The sequence below is a fragment of the Oncorhynchus clarkii genome, chromosome 17, assembly GCF_045791955.1.
Source record: "Oncorhynchus clarkii lewisi isolate Uvic-CL-2024 chromosome 17, UVic_Ocla_1.0, whole genome shotgun sequence".
Lineage (NCBI taxonomy): Eukaryota > Metazoa > Chordata > Actinopteri > Salmoniformes > Salmonidae > Oncorhynchus > Oncorhynchus clarkii.
This window is the reverse complement of record NC_092163.1, coordinates 60,033,338-60,053,585: the sequence shown is the minus strand read 5'-3', so window position 1 is coordinate 60,053,585 and position 20,248 is coordinate 60,033,338. Positions and strand designations below refer to the sequence as shown.

At 42.9% G+C, this 20,248-nt stretch overlaps 1 protein-coding gene across 2 annotated transcripts in view; it reads right to left on the bottom strand.

The window, feature by feature from the left end:
- LOC139371202 (receptor-type tyrosine-protein phosphatase gamma-like) overlaps window positions 1-20,248 on the bottom strand; it is a 301,567-nt gene that overhangs the window by 48,824 nt on the left and 232,495 nt on the right. For both annotated transcript variants that reach the window (XM_071111387.1, XM_071111388.1), the window contains 2 exons: window positions 17,989-18,055; window positions 6,110-6,267 (listed from right to left, as the gene is read on the bottom strand). In XM_071111387.1, coding sequence (XP_070967488.1) covers window positions 6,110-6,267; window positions 17,989-18,055 — 225 coding nt within the window. The remainder of the gene's footprint in view (window positions 1-6,109; window positions 6,268-17,988; window positions 18,056-20,248) is intronic.

Genomic DNA, 20,248 nt, shown 5'->3' with positions numbered 1-20,248 from the left:
TAGAGAGTTAGAGAAATAGAGAGTGAGAGGGAGAGAGAGAGTTAGAGAAAGAGAGAGTGAGAGGGAGAGAGAGAGTTAGAGAAAGAGAGTGAGAGAGAGTTAGAGAAAGAGAGAGAGAGAGGGAGAGAGAGTTAGAGAAAGAAAGAGTGAGAGGGAGAGAGAGAGTTAGAGAAAGAGAGAGTGAGAGGGAGAGAGAGAGTTAGAGAAAGAGAGAGTGAGAGAGAGAGAGAGAGTTAGAGAAAGAGTGAGTGAGAGAGAGAGAGAGGTAGAGAAAGAGAGAGTGAGAGGGAGAGAGAGAGTTAGAGAAAGAGAGAGTGAGAGAGAGAGTTAGAGAAAGAGAGAGTGAGAGGGAGAGAGAGAGTTAGAGAAAGAGAGAGTGAGAGGGAGGACGAAGGAAAACACGCATTAGGGAGGAGAGAAATTACTACATTTTGAGGATATTAAAACCTCTGACATCATTTGAACTGTTAATTTGTTCATGGCATCTTTCTAGCAGCTCCTTTTATCCTTTGTCCATACATGTACAGTATAATGATGTGATCTTGTTCCTAGCTGTAAGGCTGTGGGGCTGTGGGGCTGTGGGGCTGAGAGGCATGCAGGGCCAAGCTAGCCCAGTCTAATCAGTAGGAATAGTGTTCTTGAGGCTAACATAAAAACATGACCAGCTGTCCCCCTCCTCTCTTCAACCCAGAATAACCACGCTTTCTGACCAGGTGCTAGAACCCAGGGAATAATCATAATAATCTGTCGAACGGTTTAATAGCTGCCGTTTCAGATGATGAAAGTAATGTCTGGGAGTATCTGTCCTTCAATATCATGATGGCATGCTAACGGCTAAAGAAACAATGTGAGCTGAGACTGCACATGTAAAAAAAACAGTCGATTTAGAGTGAAAATGGGTGGAGAAAGAGAGAAAGAAGAAAGATATATAGATAGATGGCTAGATGTATGGAGGAAGGGTCTCATTTCCTTAGTGTGTGAGAGGTTGTGGGATAAACAAGTGGTCGGTTTGGTTACAGAGTGAGGGTTGGAATCATAGAGATCCTATCAATTAAATAATTTTTATTCCTAACTCTATGGTTGGAACACTTCCCTGTCTGCTCAGCTCTCTGTCTGTTTACTAAGCAGACTGAGACTGGAGGCCTGGGGAATACTCAGTTCAATGACTGCCCCTCACATTGGCTGTGGAGGGTAAGAGTCTGTGTGTGTGTGTGTGTGTGTGTGTGTGTGTGTGTGTGTGTGTGTGTGTGTGTGCGCGCACCACAAATCTCTTTCCTCTGACACTATAGAAATGGTGTGTTCCATCAGAATGGAACATATTGTACCTTCTATTCTTTGGCAGGACACCTGTAATCTAAAGTCGGCCATGTCCTTTAATCTACAGGCTGCATTAGCCATAATGGCTGATCTGTTAAATATGGTAGCCTCCAGCCCTGGCACAGAAAAGCCCACGCCAGGTCGTGTCAAAGCAATACGCTGCTCTCCACCAAATCTCTTAATCAGACTACAATCTGCAAATCCCTAATATGGCAACACCCCCTTAAAAAACAGGTTATTGGGATTTGAATCACTTCCAGGTCTGCCAAAGGATTTCTTTGTGTGGAAAGCACAGCGCGATTGAAGACTAATCCTTCCAGGAGTGACATCGCACACACTCACGCAAGAACACCATCACACACGTGCACACACACTTCTGTGAGGGGTGAGAAAGGCCTCTGTGATGGGGAGAGTAGGGGTTAAGTGGCCTGGCATGGTAACAGCCGTTACAGCCTGGTGTGGGATGTCCACACACACACACACACACACACACACACACACACACACACACACACACACACACACACACACACACACACACACACACACACACACACACACACACACACACACACACACACACACACACACACACACACACACACACACACACACACAAGATCCAGATGCTACAAATGGAAGCATATTAGGCGGCGCTGTCGCTGTGGAATAGCTGACCATCGATCCGCTGTAAAAGCCACCCCTAAGCTACGTATGTCGCTCCCAATGACCTACTTCCACCACTGATCAAGAACAAAAGACAAAGACTGAAGGAGGGATCGAGAGAGGGAGGTAGGGAGAGAGAGAGAGAGAGAGAGAGAGAGAGAGAGATAAAGACATAGACAGACAGGGGAGAGGGAGTACACTGTTTCTTCTTTCCACGTTCTTTCATCTTGGCCAATTAAGTTTTTTTTTTTTAAACCACAGGACAGAAAAAGTGGTATAGACATCAAAGCCGCGTTAAAAATGTTAAAAAAGACTGACTAAATGGTCAGGGGTAAACATCCGGAGGATAGAAGATAGGAACAATAAGGTTAAGGGATCCCACTGAAGGGAATGAAGGATGTGCTGCCTGGATGGATAGAGCATCTGCTGAAGTCACTTCCCCTTTAAGTCCCCGTCCTGGTCATTGCATGACTCAAACATCCCCCAGGTTTTGTGTCGATGAAATAAAATCAATCAAATAAAAATGTATTTGTCACATGCGCCGAATACAACAGGTATAGTAGACCTTAGCGTAAAATCCTTACTAACAAGCCCTTAACCAAAAATGCAGTTCAATAAATAGAGTTAAGAAAATATTACAAAAGAAACTAAAGTAAAAAATAAAATAAAATCTAAAAGTAACACAAGAAATGGACATTACAATAACGAGGTTATATACAGGGGGTACCAGTACCGAGTCAATGTGCGGGGGTACAGGTCAGTCGAGGCAATTTGTAAAGTGACTATTGATGGGTTCTGACTTATGAAGGGGAAAATATTAAATATTCTTATCCATGTCACTGAGGGAGAGAGGGGAATAGATAACATTTACATTCTGTCAGGATATGTTATTGTTAGCCATCAGGGATCCTATGGGAGGAGAAGAGACACAGTCTGGTACAAGTCAACAGGACAGCCGTGAGTTGGGGAGGAGTGAGGATTTTGGGCAGAGGTCATGTTAGATTAAGTGCGGAAGAACATACATCACTAATCTTCTGGATAGCAAACAGGGGTGTATTTGCTGTTCAGATGTGTAAGGAGGGGCTCAGATTATGAGAAAGGGTTAAATACTAGCGTTTGTGTGAATATGTTTTTTGTCTTATGCAGCTGTATGACCCAGTGGGTGAATAAACTTGGTTTAAGCTTTACTAAGCATCTGTGACTCTTTTACTCTGTTTAGTTAGAACCTAACACTATGCATAGATAATAGATAGTGAGTAGCAGTAGTGTAGAAACAAAGGGGGTGGGGGGGGTGTCAATGTAAATAGTCCGGGTGGCCACATGATTAATTGTTCAGCAGTCTTATGGCTTGGGGTTAGAAGCTGTTAACGAGCGTTTTGGTCCTAGACTTGGCGCTCCGGTACCACTTGCCGTGTCGTAGCAGAGAGAACATGACTTGTGTGACTGGAGTCTTTGACAATTTTTGGGGCCTACCACCTAGTAAATAAGTCCTGGATGTCAGGAAGCTTGGCCCCAGTGATGTACTGGACCGTAAGCACTACCCACTGTTGCACGGTCAGATAGCGAGCAGTTGCCATACCAGGTGGTGATTGCAACCGGTCAGGATGCTCTCGATGGTGCAGCTGTAGACATTTTTGAGGATCTGAGGACCCATGCCAAATCTTTTCAGGTGTTGTCGTGCCCTCTTCACAACTGTCTTGGTGTGCTTGGACCATGATAGGTTGTTGGTAATGTAGACACCAAGGAACTTGAAACTCTCGACCTGCTCCATTTCAGCCACATCGATGTTAATGGGGGCCTGTTCGGCCCTCCTTTTCCTATAGTCCACAATCAGCTCCTTTGTCTAGCTCACAATGAGGGAGAGGTTGTTGTCCTGGCAACACACTGCCAGGTCTCTGACCTCCTCCCTATAGGCTGTCTCATGGTTGTCTGTTGTCAGCAAACTTAATGATGGTTTTGGAGTCGTGCCTGGCCACACAATCGTGGGTGAACAGGGAGTATAGGAGGGGACTAAACACGCACCCCTGAGGGGCCCCAGTGTTGAGGATCAGCGTGGCAGATGTGTTGTTGCCTACCCTTACCAGCTGGGGGCAGCCCGTCAGGAAGTCCAGGATCCAGTTGCAGAGGGAGGTGTTTAGTCCCAGGGTCCTTAGCTTAGTGATGAGCTTTGGGGGCACTATGGTGTTGAACGCTGAGCTGTAGTCAATGAACAGCATTATCGCATAGGTGTTCCTTTTGTCCAGGTGGGAATGGGTAGTGTGGAGTACGATTGAGATTGCGTCATCTGTGGATCTGTTGGGGTGGTATGCGAATTAGAGTGGGTCTAGGGTTTCTGGGATGATGGTGTTGATGTGAGCCATGACCAGCCTTTCAAAGCACTTCATGGCTACAGATGTGAGTGCTACGGGACAGTAATCATTTAGACAGGTTACCTTTCCTTTCTTGGGCACAGGGTAGCTAGCTAGCTCCCTGCCTCTCAGGAAAGTCCAAACAATACTTCTTATACCAGGAAGGTCTGTAGAGTCGCAGTGAAATAACACCATTGTATATTCCAAATACATCCCAGAGTATTATTCACTGTTGACTGGATCTCAGGCCAAATCAAATCATCCAAAAGGTCAGGCTCAGAGTTCCTCCATGCTGCTTTTCATCTTCTCTACTCTGCCTCTCCGCTCTCTTATAATTCAGAGGATGACAACAGACAAATCCCATCTATTACCCTGCTATGGGACACCTGCTGTCTTCTGAGGAAGCAACATTCACCGTGAGCTCCCATAAACACCCTATTGTAAAGGGGCAATCTGCAGTTGGCCACCTATTTTTGGACATTAATTAATGATATGTACCCATTGATTATTGAAGAATATAACTTAGAAATGCCTCATGAGCTTAGTTCAACTGTCGTACCCCATCAGAACCCAAAATATAAAGCTTGTTTTACTCCAATGTCAGTAAACAACATAAATGTAAACTCTATAGCCTCAAAACATTGTTAGAACTATAATGTTTCATATCATGTATGGTATCCAAAGCTCTGTCCATGAATTTGAGAGTGGTTAGATTTCTCTAGCTCCATCCCTCAACTTTTTACCAAAACAGTGGTGGGGATGACAGTTTGTTATTGTTTCAACTGCAGATGGCCTTTTAGAGTTGTATGTCTATGTGATAGTCTTATTGCTAGTTGTACTGTGCATGCAGCTGCTATGACTGCCCACCTTTCTGCTAGCATTTGGGGGTACAAAGACCTATGTACCAGTGTGCCATTTTGCATTCAGCACTAGGACTATGCTCTTGCCTATGGGTGGTTAATCTTCAGCTGAGCTCTATGTAGCAGTCAGTATGTTATCTAGCCAGACAGTATGTAAGGGGAATATGAAGCAGGCTAACGGTAAGCTAGTGGTATTCAAGTGGTATAAAGCTGTATCTAGGAGTGACCTATCTTTCTGTGGGCCCAGAGCCAGGCAGCTCCTCTCTTCCACAGCTCCAGAGCTGTCTGGGCCTTGACTAAGCTCTGGCAGATAAACATGTTTAATGCAGACCCACAGAGCATGGTGACAGGGGGCAACGCTCGGCCACCCCTCAACACCACAGCTCTATCTCTCTCTCCCTCTCCCTCTCCCTCTCTCCCTCTCCACCTCTCCCTCTCTACCTCTCCTTCTCCCTATCTGTCCCCTTATATAAAGCCAATACTTCTTCCACATTTGGCGTCCTCCAGTCACACTCTTAAGCAAACTCATTTGGCCTCATTAGTATGTAAGTCTGCCAAATGTTCCCTGGACTGTTGGGGAGGAGAGATGGGGAGAGGAGTGGAGAGAAGGGTCATGTGAGGACAGACACTGCACCATCACATTACTGACAATGTCTGTACCAACCCAATCACAAATACAGACATCACACATGAGGTATGTGAGCAAATTACAGCTCCTGGAAGGAGGAGACCATTAGTCAAGAAAGACATCAGTGTTTGTGTGTGTGTGTGTGTGTGTGTGTGTGTGTGTGTGTGTGTGTGTGTGTGTGTGTGTGTGTGTGTGTGTGTGTGTGTGTGTGTGTGTGTGTGTGTGTGTGTGTGTGTGTGTGTGTGTGTGTGTGTGTGTGTGTGGCGCATTTGAGAGAGACAGTGACTCACCTGTTTGTAGGAGAGGAACACAGGTCTGTTGAAGACGATCCACTCTACCACCTTGCTGCAGGGTGGGGTGGTGAGAGAGCCTGTGTAGCGATAGTAACCCCCCAATGATGACGGCAACAGATCTCTCAGAACAAAGGGCTCCAGGAAGGTTTCTTTCTCTGGGGGAGAACAAGCACAGGGACACAAGGAATCAGTATCAACCATTCAGTCACAGCCACATACACTCTACACATGTAGCATACTGAATGTCCATACTGCAATGCTGGAGAATGAGAAAATGTATTTATTGATGTAAACAGTGTCAAGGGGGAAGATGTGTTCCCTTTGTCACTGAATCATTGAGTATAGTATGGCCCTCTAGTGCTGATGCAAGTAGTCAACCATTTTGGCAACTAATCAATACCATTGATCTCCTCTAAGAATTATTCAACCAGCCCTGAGTCAGAGCTCACGTGTGTAACCACTGGATCTGTCCCCAGTGTCCCAGGCTCCATCAGAACCCAAAGTATATTTTGGAATGGACCACTCAAGCTTTACACAAATATCTGGTGAATCCAACGGATGGTAAAACCAACCCAATTCCCTCCAAAATCCTGTTGTGATGGCAACGCTTATCAGTCAAAGACAACAATGGCAGCCCAACACACACCCAGGGTAAAGATAAATGTAGCTGGGGCAAACCTCTTGTGCCATAAGAATGAGGCGTTCCCTCCCAAATAGAGATAACAGTATAAATAACCTAAAAGATGGGGCGAAGAAACAAAACAGAATGGCTATATGAATCCTCCTGCCCCACATTTTTAATACATAACTAAACTTGGAATCCTATTGAGCAGGGATGAAAAAGAGGCTTAGCGTGCTAGCAATGCGTCGTGGAGCCGCATCAGATTGGAAGTGAATGGGAGAGCTGGGGGATTAAAGCCAATGCTGCAGAATAGAGGACAGAGGCAGGCACAGTGGCAGGGAAGAGGCTCTACTGTTACCACCACAGCTGTACCACTAGCTAGGCTCACATACAGTACTGTAGTCTACTGTACTTTAAGCTATTTCAGCCTTTATAAATTAATTGCCAATCAGGGTTGGAGAGTGCTGAGTCAGTGGAGACTTCAAAGCCACTGTAAGACGCTGAATTAATGGACTTGTAATTTGTGCCATTGAGGAGCGGAGAGTTCATTTCAGTACTGTCACAGGAGACCACTGAGAGGGAACGGTTCACTGGGTAAACAATGATTTTATTTATTTTATTTTTATTTTACCTTTATTTAACTAGGCAAGTCAGTTAAGAACCAATTCTTATTTTCAATGACGGCCTAGGAACAGTGGGTTAACTGCCTGTTCAGGGGCAGAACGACAGATTTGTACCTTGTCAGCTATAAACAATGATGCTGACACTGGGCCATGTACATATATATGCATTGCATGCAAGAGAATACAATGACATACAGTGCCTTGCGAAAGTATTCGGCCCCCTTGAACTTTGCGACCTTTTGCCACATTTCAGGCTTCAAACATAAAGATATAAAACTGTATTTTTTGTGAAGAATCAACAACAATTGGGACACAATCATGAAGTGGAACGACATTTATTGGATATTTCAAACTTTTTTAACAAATCAAATACTGAAAAATTGGGCGTGCAAAATTATTCAGCCCCCTTAAGTTAATACTTTGTAGCGCCACCTTTTGCTGCGATTACAGCTGTAAGTCGCTTGGGGTATGTCTCTATCAGTTTTGCACATCGAGAGACTGACATTTTTTCCCATTCCTCCTTGCAAAACAGCTCGAGCTCAGTGAGGTTGGATGGAGAGAATTTGTGAACAGCAGTTTTCAGTTCTTTCCACAGATTCTCGATTGGATTCAGGTCTGGACTTTGACTTGGCCATTCTAACACCTGGATATGTTTATTTTTTAACCATTCCATTGTAGATTTTGCTTTATGTTTTGGATCATTGTCTTGTTGGAAGACAAATCTCAGTCCCAGTCTCAGGTCTTTTGCAGACTCCATCAGGTTTTCTTCCAGAATGGTCCTGTATTTGGCTCCATCCATCTTCCCATCAATTTTAACCATCTTCCCTGTCCCTGCTGAAGAAAAGCAGGCCCAAACCATGATGCTGCCACCACCATATTTGACAGTGGGGATGGTGTGTTCAGGGTGATGAGCTGTGTTGCTTTTACGCCAAACATAACGTTTTGCATTGTTGCCAAAAAGTTAAATTTTGGTTTCATCTGACCAGAGCACCTTCTTCCACATGTTTGGTGTGTCTCCCAGGTGGCTTGTGGCAAACTTTAAACGACACTTTTTATGGACATCTTTAAGAAATGGCTTTCTTCTTGCCACTCTTCCATAAAGGCCAGATTTGTGCAATATACGACTGATTGTTGTCCTATGGACAGAGTCTCCCACCTCAGCTGTAGATCTCTGCAGTTCATCCAGAGTGATCATGGGCCTCTTGGCTGCATCTCTGATCAGTCTTCTCCTTGTATGAGCTGAAAGTTTAGAGGGACGGCCAGGTCTTGGTAGATTTGCAGTGGTCTGATACTCCTTCCATTTCAATATTATCGCTTGCACAGTGCTCCTTGGGATGTTTAAAGCTTGGGAAATATTTTTGTATCCAAATCCGGCTTTAAACTTCTTCACAATAGTATCTCGGACCTGCCTGGTGTGTTCCTTGTTCTTCATGATGCTCTCTGCGCTTTTAACGGACCTCTGAGACTATCACAGTGCAGGTGCATTTATACAGAGACTTGATTACACACAGGTGGATTGTATTTATCATCATTAGTCATTTAGGTCAACACTGGATCATTCAGAGATCCTCACTGAACTTCTGGAGAGAGTTTGCTGCACTGAAAGTAAAGGGGCTGAATAATTTTGCACGCCCAATTTTTCAGTTTTTGATTTGTTAAAAAAGTTTGAAATATCCAATAAATGCCGTTCCACTTCATGATTGTGTCCCACTTGTTGTTGATTCTTCACAAAAAAATACAGTTTTATATCTTTATGTTTGAAGCCTGAAATGTGGCAAAAGGTCGCAAAGTTCAAGGGGGCCGAATACTTTCGCAAGGCACTGTACATGTACAGGGTTAGGGCAGTACAGTATGTCACCCAATCAGCACCCTCTCTATACCTCCTTCTTATGCTGTATCCAGCCTTGAGACACTGCTGTATCATACAGCTAGGTCGTATAAATGAGTAGATACACTTGCACTCTTTATATTATGCCCCAGTACCCTTTCACAGTTCAAATCACCATGTCTTTAGACAGAAAAAAGACTGTGGCTCACTGCATTTTTACAATGTAGCCTTTGCATGTGTAAATGGGCAACCACTGTACTGAATGTACCTTACACAGTCTCCTGCACTCATCTAGTGCTTTTCAAATAGGAAATGAAGGAACAAAGGATTTTCCTGGTTCTATTAAAGATTAAAGCCAGACGACTGGGGTCATTTCAACTACATATATGTGTTGACTGACCCCAGCTTAAATCCACTCGCAACATCTGCCTCTTGCACAAGAGAGCTACACACACACACACACACACACACACACACACACACGCACGCGCACACACACACACACACACACACACACACACACACACACACACACACACACACACACACACACACACACACACACACACACACACACACACACACACACACACACACACACGCACAGACACACGCAAACATGCACACACACGCACATGCACATATACACACGCATGCACCGATACTCAGAACTGTGGCTCTCAGCACTTGGCATCTCCTTATATGTGTCCCGATTTGTCTCTTTGCGCTTAGATTGTGTCCCTGCCCTTGCTGTATAATTAAATATTAAGACTAAGTAACATAGGAACCTAATGGATGATTACTTGAGCAGACAGATTTCCTGTCGCACAGGCCTGTGTGCTTAAAATACCAGCAGAATGAACTCTGTCGCAGCGATGCTAATGTTGCAATTAAAATGCCTTCCTTTGAGCCACAGGGAACACACAGAGCCATTGTAAACATAGGATTGCTTCACAAGGATCTCACAGCAAATACTCCTCTGACATTTATTTTCTTCAAACTATTGTCTAATTGTTTAGAACGTAGCATGTGTTGCTATTTGTGTGCTGGAAGTTTGTGTGTGAGTTTATTAGTATGCATGTGTGTATGATAATGCTTCATTCAAATCCATACATCTTGAGATCCTCTTCCCTCCATCTCCCTCCTTCCCTCCCTGTCCCCTCCTCGTGTGGAGGCAACAGAGCTGAAAATACATCTCTGCAATTCACAACAGCAGGAGACAGGCCCGTCAGCGGGGGAGGGAAGGAGGAGACTGGGGAGGCGGGGACCCCACGGTCATATCTGTCTCTGATAAAGACCCCCCATAACGCTGCCTGGCCCTGGGCAAGCCACAGCCTGCCTCACCCTCCCTGCCTCTTCACTCCCTCCCTCTCCTCTCCAGTCACATTCCCTCCCTCCTCCTTTCCTCTCCCAACACACTCCCTCCTTTCCCCTAATCTCCAGTAATTCTCCCTCACTCCTCTCCTAAACTGCCTCCTTTCCTCTCCCACATTCCTTCTTCCTCCACTGCCCTCAGTAACTACACTTGATTACCCTAAAAGTAACGTGATGATGAGGATTGTATCATCATAATCATCATGCAATATAGTTCTGTCTGTAAGCTACAGCTGTTAATGTATCAGTATGTCAAAGTTACCCAGCCCTTCTACATCAGTGAGAGCTCAGTGAATCAAAGGCTAGAGCAGTCTTTATCTTAGCTTGTCGAGTGCCTTAAGCCTTCACCCTAATAACAATCTTAGTCCTGTCAGATTTAGCAGCTTTATCTGACATCAAACATTCACCCAACTATAATCACTACACCAGGGACACACCCATATCCCTCTGGACTCATATAGACAAGGCTTTAATTGTCTCTTGCAGATCTGCCAAAAAAGTGTAGTCAGAACCAAGGTTAATATTCCTAATTTGGTATTTTAAAGTTAATATTGGCATAACTATTTGGCAATTCTATTGGAAAAAATGGCATTGATGAAGCAAAGGTCAACCAGAAACACGGTAACCAAGGTACAACACAATAACCCACTCAAGAAGTCAGCATGTATAGAAGAATTAACTCTACAGCAGGGTGTCAAGCTTATTCCATGGAGGGCCAAGTGTCTGCTGGTTTTTGGTTAATCCTTCCAATTAATACCTACACAACTATGTGAGGGGAGTTCTTTACTAAACAGTGACCTTCATTCCTCAATCAAGTGCAAGGGAGGGGCGAAAACCAGCAGGCACTCAGACCTCTATGGAATGAGTTTGACACGTGTGCTCTACAGGGTGATTTCTCATGAGAGCCCAGCAGCTTGCTATGCTTGTTTGAGGGCATTTGTTAAGACTAGGCCTGGGCAGCTCTTGTCCTCAGGGGCCTGATTGGTGTCACACTTTTTCCCCAGTCCCCAAGGACTGGAATTGCCCAGGCCTGTGTTAAACAAAGGTTTCATGTAAAATGCAACAAGCCGTGAACTACAAAGACCGCCAGCCAGTGTGGTGGTGCGTGTCCGCCAGACAAGACCAGACCCAGCTAGATGAGTGGAAATTTAACCAGCTCTCTCTCTTTCAAGTTCCTAGAACACTGAATGGCAACTCCAGTCCTCAGGAGACAGAATGGTGTCACTGTTTCGGTTTCCACTAACACTCCCACAAAGTCAAAATGGTCAATATCATAAAAATGTATGAAAACAAAAATGTAATTTAAGGTTAGGCATAAGGCTAACAGTGTGATTAAGGTTAGGGTTAAGGTTAGGTTTAAAATCAAATTTTAAGAAGATACATTTTTGAAACAGGCAGAGTTTATGACTTTGCCTCTTGTAACTAGTAACGGTCCACTTTTTCCCCATCCCAAGCAAACACAGCTGATTAAGCTAATTGCATTTTAGATGGACGATCATGATTAGTAGATTATTGGAGTCAGGTGTGTTAGCTGGGGCTAGGGAAAGTGTGACACCAATCAGGCCCCCGACGTACCCGGTTCCATGAGGGGGCTAAAGGGGGCTTAGACCCCTCAGTTGAAACTTCTGTCCCCTCAGTTTTAGTTTTATGTCTTACTTATATCACGCTATACCACAATAAACATAAAGTTAAAATGCAGAAACTCTGAGATCACTGATTGCTTTTGAAGTGACAGGTTGGTGCGAAATACGTAGCATATATCTGCTGTGAAATAGGGGCTTTCTAGCAGTCGTAGGGAGGCAGGAGGCAGGCAGGTAGAGGTGCAAATGAGTGTTGGATTTATTTACACAGAGTTGGTGTTTCAAAGATGACGATGATATTTACAAATATACATACACTACCGTTCAAAAGGGGTCACTTAGAAATGTCCTTGCACATTTTTTGTCCATTAAAATAACATCAAATTAAAACACCAGTCTCAATGTCAACAGTGAAGAGGCTACTCCGGGATGCTGGCCATCTAGGCAGAGTTCCCCTGTCCAGGGTCTGTGCTCTTTTGCCCATCTTAACCTTTTATTTTTATTTGCTACTCTGCCTAGAAGGCCAGCATCCCGAAGTCGGCCTCTTCACTGTTGACGTTGAGACTGGTGTTTGCGGGTACTATTTGATGAAGCTGCCAGTTAAGGACCTGTGAGCCGTCTGTTTCTCAAACTAGACACTCTAATGGACTTGTCCTCTTGCTCAGTTGTGCACCGGGGCCTCCCCCTCCTCTTTCTATTCTGGTATAAGATCTTCAGTTTCTTGGCAATTTCTTGCATGGAATAGCCATTATTTCTCAGAACAAGAATAGACTGACGAGTTTCAGAAGAAAGTTATTTGTTTCTGAACATTTTGAGCCTGTAATCGAACCCACAAATGCTGATGCTCCAGATACCCAACTAGTCTAAAGAAGGCAAGTTTTATTGCTTTAATTAGAACAACAGTTTTCAGCTGTGCTAACATAATTGCAAAAGGGTTTCCTAATGATCAATTAGCCTTTTAAAATAATAAACTTGGATTAGCTAACACAACGTGCCATCGGAACACAGGAGTGATGGTAGCTGATAATTGGCCTCTGTACACATATGTAGATATTCCATAAAAACTCTGTTGTTTCCAGCTAAAATAGTAATTTACAACACTAACAATGTCTGTATTTCTGATCAATTTTACGTTTTTTTAAATGGACAAAAATGTAGCTTTTCACTCTCCAGATCCCCATCACGTGAATTCTGATCACCTGTTCACACACCTGTATGTCATTATCACACACTAGTTCTGTTCTTTGCACCCCATCATTGTGATGTATTGTTTGTTTTGTGACACACTTCTATTTGGAGGTCTGTTTTTCCCATACTTTACTCCTCCCATGTATGATAGTTGTTGCCTGTCTCACTAACGACACCTTTTGCCTATTCCCTGCCTGTTCTTTAGCCTATAGGATTTCCTGTTATCAACCTATTGCCTGATCTCCCGGACAACGTTACTAGCCTTTTGCCTGCCTGTACTGTTGCCTTTTGGACCCCTGTGTATGACTTTCTGCCTGCCCCTGGACCCAGCTACTTGCCTCCTCCTGTGGTCCTTTACAATAAACACCTGTTGCGCCCTGCACTTGAAACCAGCTCTCTGTCTCCCATCGTGTTCATTACAATTTCTTAGTGACCCCAAACTTTTGAACTGTAGTGTATATATACATACAGTACCGATCAGAAGATTGGACACACCTCATTCAAGGGTTTTTCTTTATTTTTACTATTTTCACAGCCTGGAGCTGTGTTGGGTCATTTTCCTGTTGAATGTCTTACTAAGCGCAAACCAGATGAGATGGCATATCGCTGAAGAATGCTGTGGTAGCAATGTTGGTTAAGTGTGCCTTCAATTCTAAATAAATCACTGAGTGTCACTAACAAAGCACCCCCCACACCATCACACCTCCTCCTCCATGCTTCACTGTGGAAACCACACATGCGGAGATCATCCGTTCACCTACTCGGCTTCTCACAAAAACATGGCGGTTGGAACCAAAAATCTCAAATTTGGACTCATCAGACCAAAGGCCAGATTTCCACTGATCGAAAGTTCATTAACCGTGTTTCTTGGCCAAAGCAAGTCTCTTCTTATTATTGGTGTCCTTCAGTTGTGGTTTCTTTGCAGCAATGCGACCATGGAGGCCTGATTCACGCAGTCTCCTCTGAACAGTTAATGTTGAAATGTGTCTGTTACTTGAACTCTGTGAAGCATTTATTTGCGCTGCAATTTCTGAGGCTGGTAACTCTAATGAACTGCAGCAGAGGTAACTCTGGGTCTTCCTTTCCTGTGGCGATCCCACATGAGAGCTAGTTTCATCATAGCACTTGATGGCTTTTGCGCCTGCACTTGGAGAAACTTTAAAAGTTATTGAAATGGTCCGGATTGACTGACCTTCATGTCTAAAAGTAATGATGGACTGTTGTTTCTCTTTGCTTATTTGAGCTGTTCTTGCCATAATATGGACTTGGTCTTTTACTAAATATCTTCTGTATACCACGCCTATACCTTGTCACAACACAACGGATTGGCTCAAATGCATTAAGAAGGAAAGATATTCCACAAATTAACTTTTAACAAAGCACACCAGTTAATTGAAATGCATTCAAGGTGACTACCTCATGAAGCTGGTTGAGAGAATGCCAAGAGTGTGCAACGCTGTCATCAAGGCAAAGGGTGGCAACTTTGAAGGATCTCAAATATAAAATATATTTTGATTTGTTTAACACTTATTTGGTTCACTTTTGACTGGCACTGTGAGTGCCACAGTGTATATATATATATATATATATATATATATATATATATATATATATATATATATATATATATACACAGTGCCAGTCTAAAGTTTGGACACACCTAGTTACTCATTGTATATATACAGTGCCTTGCGAAAGTATTCGGCCCCCTTGAACTTTGCGACCTTTTGCCACATTTCAGGCTTCAAACATAAAGATATAAAACTGTATTTTTTTGTGAAGAATCAACAACAAGTGGGACACAATCATGAAGTGGAACGACATTTATTGGATATTTCAAACCTTTTTAACAAATCAAAAACTGAAAAATTGGGTGTGCAAAATTATTCAGCCCCTTTACTTTCAGTGCAGCAAACTCTCTCCAGAAGTTCAGTGAGGATCTCTGAATGATCCAATGTTGACCTAAATGACTAATGATGATAAATACAATCCACCTGTGTGTAATCAAGTCTCCGTATAAATGCACCTGCACTGTGATAGTCTCAGAGGTCCGTTAAAAGCGCAGAGAGCATCATGAAGAACAAGGAACACACCAGGCAGGTCCGAGATACTGTTGTGAAGAAGTTTAAAGCCGGATTTGGATACAAAACTATTTCCCAAGCTTTAAACATCCCAAGGAGCACTGTGCAAAGCGATAATATTGAAATGGAAGGAGTATCAGACCACTGCAAATCTACCAAGACCTGGCCGTCCCTCTAAACTTTCAGCTCATACAAGGAGAAGACTGATCAGAGATGCAGCCAAGAGGCCCATGATCACTCTGGATGAACTGCAGAGATCTACAGCTGAGGTGGGAGACTCTGTCCATAGGACAACAATCAGTCGTATATTGCACAAATCTGGCCTTTATGGAAGAGTGGCAAGAAGAAAGCCATTTCTTAAAGATATCCATAAAACGTGTTGTTTAAAGTTTGCCACAAGCCACCTGGGAGACACACCAAACATGTGGAAGAAGGTGCTCTGGTCAGATGAAACCAAAATTTAACTTTTTGGCAACAATGCAAAACGTTATGTTTGGCGTAAAAGCAACACAGCTCATCACCCTGAACACACCATCCCCACTGTCAAACATGGTGGTGGCAGCATCATGGTTTGGGCCTGCTTTTCTTCAGCAGGGACAGGGAAGATGGTTAAAATTGATGGGAAGATGGATGGAGCCAAATACAGGACCATTCTGGAAGAAAACCTGATGGAGTCTGCAAAAGACCTGAGACTGGGACGGAGATTTGTCTTCCAACAAGACAATGATCCAAAACATAAAGCAAAATCTACAATGGAATGGTTAAAAAATAAACATATCCAGGTGTTAGAATGGCCAAGTCAAAGTCCAGACCTGAATCCAATCGAGAATCTGTGGAAAGAACTGAAAACTGCTGTTCACAAATTCTCTCCATCCAACCTCACTGAGCTCGAGCTGTTTTGCAAGGAGGAATGGGAAAAAATTTCAGTCTCTCGATGTGCAAAACTGATAGAGACATACCCCAAGCGACTTACAGCTGTAATCGCAGCAAAAGGTGGCGCTACAAAGTATTAACTTAAGGGGGCTGAATAATTTTGCACGCCCAATTTTTCAGTTTTTGATTTGTTAAAAAAGTTTGAAATATCCAATAAATGTCATTCCACTTCATGATTGTGTCCCACTTGTTGTTGATTCTTCACAAAAAAATACAGTTTTATATCTTTATGTTTGAAGCCTGAAATGTGGCAAAAGGTCGCAAAGTTCAAGGGGGCCGAATACTTTCGCAAGGCACTGTATATATATTTGTAAATATCACTTTCATCTTTGAAACACCAATGCTGTGTAAATAAATCCAACACTCATTTGCACCTCTACCTGCCTGCCTCCTGCCTCCCTACGACTGCTAGAAAGCAGCAGAGATAGGCTACAGATTTTGCGCCAACCTCTCAGAGTCTCTGCCTTTGAACTTTATTTTGATTGTGATATAGCATGATACAGTTGCAAGATAAAGTTGCATAAATTGGTCATCAAATTTGATCTGATCTTCATCAAAGTCACAACAATAGACAACCATAGTGTGCTTAAACTAATAACACTCAAATAATTATATTTTTGTTGTCTATATTGAATACATAATTTAAGCATTGACAGTGTAGTTTGGAAAAAGTATGTGAACCCCTAGGCTAATGACTCCAATTAATGAGATGAGATTGGAGATGTTGGTTAGAGCTGCCTTGCCCTATAAAAACACTCACTAAATTTGAAGTAAATAAACAACAGAATGGCTTCAACGGAAGAACATACACCTTCTGAAGTGGTCCAGTTAGACTCCTGACCTCAACCCGATTGAGATGCTGTGGCATGACCTCAAGTTAGCAGTTCACACCAGACAACCCTAGAATATTGCTGAACTGAAACAGTTTTGTAAAGAGGAATGGTCCAAAATTCCTCCTGACCATTGTACAGGTCTGATCGCAACTACAGATGTTTGGTTGGGGTTATTGCTGGTTATTGCCCCCCCAAATGTTGCCCCCTTAGTCACTTTATCCTGTTGCCAGATCTGTCCCTCGAGGACTGGAGTTGCCCATCCCTGACCAAGAACAACCAGAGAACATTAGGAGCCCACCTCTCCAGTCCAATTTAACAGAGATTGGACTTGATTGAGCTGGACTTGTCTTGTCAGCTGGACTTGTCAGGTGATTTCTACATTGAAACAGAAAGCCTGTGGTGAGTGTTTTGAGATGTTAGGCTAACGTGTAATAAGCCTGAGATGATTCCATGAATACTTCATGTAACTACATGCTATGGTTGTGCCAACTTTTATTAAAGACTGTGTTCATTATTGTTTGAAAGGGGTGCATCAGGGATAAAAAGATAATTCCGCTTTAGGGGAGTGTTTTTTAAAACAACCTAGTTCCTTTTGTCTGTAGAGACTCATGGGGGCAACCTGGGGTATGTTCTCTATAATTAGGTACTTGCAACCACAAAAAATGACACAACCAGAAATGAAAAAGGGCTGAGATATTGCAGTTACATGCAACTTTGGAAAACATAATGCTGTGAACCTCAATGAACAAATGTTGTAGGCCAATGATTGGTGAATTCCCTCCTGAAATGATTGGGTGATGGATGTGTCACTCACCATGATGAACCACGCCCCTCAGGCCATGGATAATGGGGTCCACTGCTGGGTTGTCCTTCAGTCCCACCTGAGAACAGGAGAGGAGAGAGGAGCAGGAGATACATGTTAGAGTCTGGAAAACATGTAAGACATTGTGTAACACGTACTCTGATACTTCCACTCAAAGAGAGAAAATAGTAGTTGCAGAAAGAGAGGGCAGAGAGAGAGAAAAAGAGCGAGAGAGAGAGAGAGACAGAGAGGGGGGAGAGAAAGAGACCGTTTTCTGTAGAGAGTGAGTGTTGGTGATGGAAAAACAGAGTAAATCAGAGGTCTTTTTGACCTGAGCTGGAGGAGCAATACACAGGACGTCAACAGACTCTATACATAAGTGGGTCCTACAGCTACACACTAGGGCTAACTCCAAATAGTCGACTGGTCGATTGTTTGGTTGATAGGTTGTTGATAGGTTGTTGGTCGACCAATCATTTTTTAGGTCTAGCAGTAGAAAATATATACAGTACATATACAGTACAGGTCAAAAATTTGGACACACCTACTCATTCCAGGGTTTTTCTTTATTTGTACTATTTTCAAAATTGGATAATAATAGTGAAGACATCAAAACTATGAAATAACAAATACGGAATCATGTAGTAACCAAAAAAATGTTAAACAAATCAAACAGCTTCATGAGGTAATCACCTGGAATGCATTTCAATTAACAGATGTGCCTTAAAAGAACATTTGTGGAATTTCTTTCCTTCTTAACCTTATTTGGTAAGATAACCTTATTTGTTAAAAGAAGATAACCTTATTTGGTAAAATACCAAGTCCTCAAATAAGCAAAGAGAAACGACAGTCACAACATTACTTTAAGTCATAAAGGTCAGTCAATCCAGAACATTTCAATAATTTTTTACGTTTCAATAATTTTTTAAGTGCAGGCGCAAAAACCATCAAGTGCTATGATGAAACTGGCTCTCCGCCACAGAAAAGGAAGACCCAGAGTTACCTCTGCTGCGTAGGATAAGTTCATTAAAGTTACCAACTTCAGAAATTGCAGCGCAAATAAATGCTTCACAGAGTTCAAGTAACAGACACATCGCAACATCAACTGTTCAGAGGAGACTGCGTGAATCAGGCCTTCATGGTCGTATTTCTGCAAAGAAACCACTACTAAAGGACACCAATAATAAGAAGAGACTTGCTTGGGCCTAAAAACACGAGCAATGGACATTAGACTGGTGGAAATCTGTCCTTTGTTCATGAGCCCAATTTTTTTATTTTTGGTTCCAACCACTGTTTCTATGTGAGACGCAGAGTAGGTGAATGGATTATCTCTGCATTTGTGGTTCCCACAGTGATGCACAGAGGAAGAGGTGTGATGGTGTGTGGGTGCTTTTCTGGTGACACTGTCTGTGATTTATTTAGAATTCAAAGCACACTTAACTAACATTGCTACCACAGCATTCTGCAGTGATACACCATTAGTGGGAATATCATTGTTTTTCAACAGGACAATGACCCAACACACCTCTAGGCTCTGTAAGGACTATTTGACCAAGAAGGAGAGTGATGTAGTGCTGCATCAGATGACCTGTCGTCCACAATTACCCAACCTCAACTCAGTTGAGATGGTTTGGGATGAGTTGTACCACAGAGTGAAAGAAAAGCAGCCAACAAGTGCTTAGCATATGTGCTGAACTCCTTCAAGACTGTTGGAAAAGCATTCCAGGTGAAGCTGGTTGAGAGAATGCCAAGAGTGTGCAAAGCTGTCATCAAGGCAAAGGGTGGCTATCTGAAGAATCTCAAATATAAAATATATTTTGATATGTTTAACACCTTTTGGTTGCAATATGATTCCCTACGCGTTATTTCTTCACTATTATTCTACAATGTAGAAAATAGTCAAAATAAAGAAAAACTCTTGAATGAGTAGGTGTGTCCAAACCTTTGACCTGTTGTGTATATATATATATATATATATATATATATATACACACACACACACACACTATATATTATTATAATTTTTTAAACCCCTTTTTCTTTCCAATTTTTGTGATATTCAATTGATAGTTACAGTCTTGTCCCATCGCTGTGACTCCTGTACGGACTCGGGAGAGGCGAAGGCCGAGAGCAATGTGTCCTCTGAAACACGACCCTGCCAAATTGCGCTGCTTCTTGACACACTGCTCGCTCAACCCGGATCGGATCCTTTTTAATTATTTCACATATTTTACATGTGATAAGACCACACAGAGGGCCAAAGATAATTACA